General features: G+C 38.6%; 1 protein-coding gene across 1 annotated transcript in view; it reads right to left on the bottom strand.

Moving 5' to 3' along the window:
* DNAH9 (dynein axonemal heavy chain 9) overlaps positions 1-6000 on the bottom strand; it is a 570390-nt gene that overhangs the window by 371042 nt on the left and 193348 nt on the right. The window contains exon 26 of the mRNA XM_055143580.1: positions 4878-5038. Within this exon, the coding sequence (XP_054999555.1) occupies positions 4878-5038 (161 nt within the window). The remainder of the gene's footprint in view (positions 1-4877; positions 5039-6000) is intronic.

Below are 6000 nucleotides of genomic sequence, written 5' to 3'. Positions count from 1 at the left end.
GTTGCTCTTATTCTTTTGGATGTGTTCCAGTCTCTCTGTGGTGTAAGATGATAATGTCATTGCTGTTAATGATAAGCATCTCCTGATGATAGTGATGAAGAGCATTTTTTCATGGGCCTTTTGGCCATTGAATCTCTTCTTTGAGATAGTTTCTGTTCATTTCTTCTCTCATTTTTTGGTGGGGTTGGAAGGTTTTTTTCTTGCAAGTTCAAACCAGTGTCATTGTATATATTTGATATAAACGCCTTAATCATAACCACTTCACATTTCTTGCCTCTTATCAAATATTAAATGATAACAAATTTGAGGGCGTGTGTCAGGATATTCAACCTTATTCCATTGGTCTGTGGATTAGTTTTTATTCAAATATCATGCTATTTTAATTACTACCACTTTGTAGTACAGTTTGAAGTTAGAGAAGATGACAGCCTTAATCTTTTTTCCAAAGATTGCTGTACCTATTCCAGGGGCTTTAGTGTTCTATATGAATTTCAGTAGTGTCTGATCAATTTCTTTAAAAAAATGTAATGGGTTTATAGGGACCATTGTAAGGACCAATGTAAGGATTTATAGGGACCACATTGAAGCTGTATAATGCTTTGGGAGTATTGTCATTTTGACAATGTTAATTCTCCCAATTCATGAGCAGGAGATATTTTTCCATTTACTTATGTCTTATTTTATTTCTTGGAACAGTGTTTTGTAGTCTTCTTTGTACAGGTCCTTTACCTCTTTAGTTGATTCCAAGGTACTTGACTTTCTGAGGCATGATTGTGAATGGGATTGTTTTCTTAATATTATTTTCTTTTCTTTCATTATTTGCATATAGAAAACTATTGTGTATTTGGTATACTGAGTTTTGTAACCTGCCACTCAACTATACAAATTTATTGTTTCTAGAAGATTTTTGCTAGAGGCTTTTTGGGTTCTCTAAGTATCATGTAATTCACAAACACTGAGAGCTTGACTTCTTCCTTTTCTATCTGGATGTCCTTAATATCTTTTACTTCCCTAACTGCTGTGGTGAGTACTTCCACTATAGAGTGGTGAAAGTGGCCATAGTTGTCCCTGATCTTAGAGGGAAAACTTTTAGCTTTTCCCTATTGAAAATAATGTTTGACATGGGCTTTTGGTAGATGACTTTATATTGATGGAAGTTCCTTGAACTCCCATTTTGTTGAGATTTCCATCATGAACGGCTGCTGGATCTTGCCAAATGATTTATTTGCATCTATTAATATGATCATGTGGTTAATTTTTCTTTTATTGATATGATGAATTATGCTGACTGACTTGTGAATGTTAAACCACCCTCACATTCCCGGGAAGAATCCACTTGGTTATGGTGTATGATCCTTTTGATGAGACGTTAGAATTTTTTGGCTAACATTTTGTTGAGGATCTCTACACTTCTGTCCAACAGGGTATTGGCCTATATTTTCTTTTCTATCCTTTTTTTTCTCTATCTGTTTTTGGTATCAGGGTGATATGTGCCTCCTAGAAACTGTTTGGGAGTGTTTCTATTTCTTCAGTTCCCTGGAAAAACTTGAAAAGGACTGGCAATAGGTCCTCTTTAAAGGTCTGGAAGAATTCACTATTGAATCCATCGTACCTGGGCTATTGTTTCTGGGAAAACTTTTGAATACTCTTCAATTTCCTTGAGAGTGATAGATCTATTCAGGTAATCCAAATCTTTCTGTTTCAGCCTTGGGAGGCTATAGAAATCCAGAAACTTATCCATTTCTTCTGGGTTTTCTTATTTCATGGCATACAGATTCTCAAAGTAATCTCTGATGATCCTTTGAATTTCTCTGGTTTCTGTTGTGAGGTCAACTTTTCATTTCTGATTCAATTTATTAGGATCCTCATTCTCTCTTCCTCTGTGAGTATTCCCAGGGGTTTATAGATCTTACTTATTTTTTTTCAAAGAATCACCTCTTGGTTTCATTGATTTTTTTGGATTGTTTTTGTAGGCTTGCAGCTCATTGATTTCTGCTCTAACTTTTATTATTTCTTTCCATCTGCCTGGTTTTGTCTCCTTTTCTTGGTCATTTTCTATGATCTTATGCTGTGAAGTCAAGTAGTTTATGTGGGCCCTTTCCTCCTTCCTGATAAAAGTTTGGAGAGTTATAAATTTTCCTCTTAACACTGCTTTAGCTGTGTCCCACAACTTCTGGTAGCTCGTGTCCTCATTCTCATCTGTTTCCAAGAATCTTTTGATTTTTTTTCTTTGATTCTCTCTCTAACACATAGGTTGTTCAGTAATGAGATATTTAATTTCCAGGTGTTTACATTTATGCAACGTGAGGTTTTCCTTTAAAGTCTCATCCTGTTCATCAATTTTCTTGAGCAGGCACCAGTAATGTCTCCATGTGAGACTTGTTACTGTCTTTGGCATTCGAATACGTCACGGGTAGCTTGCCAGGCTCTGCCATGCAGGTGAGATACTCTCGGTAGCTTGCTGGGCTCTCCGAGAGGGGCGAGGGAATGGAACCCAGATTGGCCACATGCAATTCAAACGCTCTACCCACTGTGCTATCGCTCCAACCCCTGGAAGACAATATGTCACCACATATAATTTCTTTGCTGAAACTTACCCATATCCTATCTTCTCACCATTGGAGGAGTTCTCTGCTCTCAGAGGGTTTATTGCTGAATAACTTCCTTGGAAATTTGTAACATTTGGATTTATGTCCTCTTTTATACTATGATCTTTTCTGTCCCTCATAATACCACTTAAAATTTTAACCAAATATGTCTCATTTTCCACACTGGAATTGCAATTTAAGAACAAGAAATGCTTCAGTAATCTTTTTGTTCCAAGTGTCTCGTTCAGAGTCTGACATGACTAAATGAATATAAAACTTATAAGCTCCTTTTCAGTGCTAGAAAAAGCACCTTACTTTAACTTTAAAATTTTCAGAATCTTAAATATAATAGAACTTTACAAGAAACAGGCAAATAAGAATAAATACTTACGTACTATGAAATGACCATCAAGTGTCCAAACAATTACCTATGTAAACACCTCAACTAATGTTTATGTAGGTAGAGAACTCTAGGCAAAGCCTATTGAATCAATTTTGTACAACCTTCCCCCCAAATATATTCTCTGCTTTTCTCCCTAGAGAAACCTATTTTCTCTCGACCATTCAAGAGAATGGTCATTCTTTCTGCTCAAATTTCTTTAAATTTCTTTCAACAAAAATCTGTTTTTCAGTCAGATCAAAATGGATTAAAGACCTCAACATCAGACCACAATCCATAAGGTACATTGAAGACAAGGTTGGCAAAACCCTCCACAATATTGAAGGTAAAGGTATCTTCAAAGGTGACATGCAACTGATCAACCAAATGGAAACAGAGATAAAGAAATGGGACTATATTAAACTAAGAAGCTTCTGTACCGCAAAAGATACAGTGACCAGAATACAAGGACAATCTACAGAATGGGAAAGGATATTCATCTAATACCCATCTGATAAGAGGTTGATGTCAAGGGTATTTAAGGTACTGGTTGATCTCTACAAGAAGAAAACATTCAACCCCATCAGAAAATGGGATGAAGAAATGAACAGAAACTTTCCCAGCGAAGAGATACAAATGGCCAAAAGGCACATGAAAAAATACTTTGCATCACTAATCATAAGGGAGATGCAGATCAAAACAACCATGAGATACCACCTCACACCACAGAGAATGGCACACATCCAAAAGAACAAAAGCAACTGCTGTTGGAGGGGGTGTGGGGAGAAAGGGACCCTTCTACACTGCTGGTGGGAATGCAGACTGGTTCAGCCCTTTTGGAAAACAATATGGACGATTCTCAAAAAACTAGAGGTTGAGCTCCCATTTGACCCAGCAATACCACTGCTGGGAATATATGCCAGAGAAGCAAAAAGTATAGTTGAAATGACATCTGCACTTATATATTCATCGAAGCACTGTTTACAATAGCCAGAATCTAGAAAAAAACCTGAGTGCCTGCGAACAGATGACTGGTTAAAGAAACTTTGGTACATCTACACAATGGGATACTATGCAGCTGTTAGAAAGATGAAGTCATGACCTTTGCATATAAGTGGATCAACATGGAAAGTATCATGCTAAATGAAATGAGTCAGAAAGAGAGAAGACAGACAGAATGAGTGCACTCATTTGTGGAATATAGAATACCAGAGTAGGAGACTAACACCCAAGGGTAGTAGAAATAAGTACCAGGAGGTTGGCTCCATGGCTTGGAAGCTGGCCTCACATACTGTGGGAAAAGGCAGCTCAGATAGAGAAGGGAACACCAAGTAATATGTGGTTGGAGAACCTGCTCAGGAAGGGAGATGCATGCTGAAGTAGACTAGAGATTGAATACGATGGCCACTCAATACCCCTATTGCAAACCATAACACCCAAAAGGAGAGAGAGAACAAAAGAGAATGCCCTGCCACAGAGGTGGGGGTGGGGTGGGGGATGGCACTGGGGGATGGGAGGGATACTGGGATCATTGGTGGTGGAGAATGGGCACTGGTGGAGGGATAGGTTCTCAAACATTGTATGACGGAAACACAACCACGAAAAATAAAGAAAAAAATAAACAAAAAAATCTGTTTTGCTTCACTGAAAAAATTAATAAAATCGTGACTTACTAATTTATGCAATTTGAGAAGGAATTCACTCTGTGTCCTTTTGGTTTTATTTTAAACGTATTGTGTTAATGTAGCTCCCTCCCCCTCCACACACACACACACACACACTTTAATCTGTAGAAAAATAGTAGAAAAATAGGACAATGCGACTATTGTCCTAACCCTGGAGGACCATTGGATAACCTAAACTAGATGTAACAGTAGGACTTTCTGTCTGCGGATGATACCAGTACTCACCTGTCTGTCAGAGGTGTGATCACTAGGCGTGGTGTATTTCCGAGGTACTCATAGGAATATAGAAACTGGGCATCACAGATATTGGCAAAACAATGTTTATCCTCATCATCCCAGCGATGACGCAACTGGGATAACCAGAGGAAGGCCTGAGCATTGTCTACCTACAAAGAAAATATCAGAGTAAGTGAGTGAATCACAGGACCATTAAAAAGGGAAGGAAGTTTTAACCTATAATTTCAGAATACAGAAATGTTTAGATGATTGTATGTTGTTTGCTGGTAAAAAGCAGGGAAAGTGGAAAATCTGGGCATAGAAAGTACTATTTGTATAATATGGACAGTTAATGACAAAGGAGCCAAGAGTATGCAAAGAGGAAAAGAACGCATCCTCAATAAACAGGTGTTGCCGGGAGACAGGAAGAGTGACACGTAAACAACTCACTAGATCACTTAATGACATCAAAACCCACAGTTAGTATTGGAGCTGCGCAAGGCTACACACAAGCTGCACATTGGAGGGGAGTGGGTTGGCCCAGTGCCGGCCTGGACTGAGACCTCAGCAGCCGTTTTCTCCCACAATCCAAAATTGTCACCATACTCCGGGCGGGAATCTATCATCTTGGGATGGATGTCACCAAAATATTAACCTGTTGAAATTTTGGGTATGCGGGGTTTGTGACTGAACACTCTGGGTTTTCTCAAGATCAGAGTGGCTACCTTCCACACCTACCTGTATTTCCAGAAGCCCTGGCAGTCACACTCAAACCCCAAAGCCACCACCTTGTTAAAAAAAGCTACTCCAGCTGCACTTTTACAATAAAAATACTAAGCACCCTAAACAAACACTATGACCTCTTAGCACTTGTGTTGCAAACCATAATGCACAAAAGGAGAGAGAGAAAGAAGAAAGTACCTGCCATAGAAGCAGGCAAGGAGGGGCGTAGGGTAAGGGGTGCTGGGTAGGAAACTGGTGGTGGGAAACATACACTGGTGGAGGGATGGGTGTTGGAACATTGTATGACTGAAACCCAATTATGAATATCTTTGGAATGATACATCTCACAGTGATTCAATAAAAAAGAAGAAAAGATAAAAAGGAAACAAGTACAGTAATGTAAAGAAAA

This window comes from Sorex araneus, chromosome 6, assembly GCF_027595985.1.
Source record: "Sorex araneus isolate mSorAra2 chromosome 6, mSorAra2.pri, whole genome shotgun sequence".
In the NCBI taxonomy this organism is placed as follows: domain Eukaryota; kingdom Metazoa; phylum Chordata; class Mammalia; order Eulipotyphla; family Soricidae; genus Sorex; species Sorex araneus.
The sequence above is the reverse complement of the archived record's forward strand: the minus strand, read 5'-3'. Positions and strand labels throughout refer to the sequence as shown.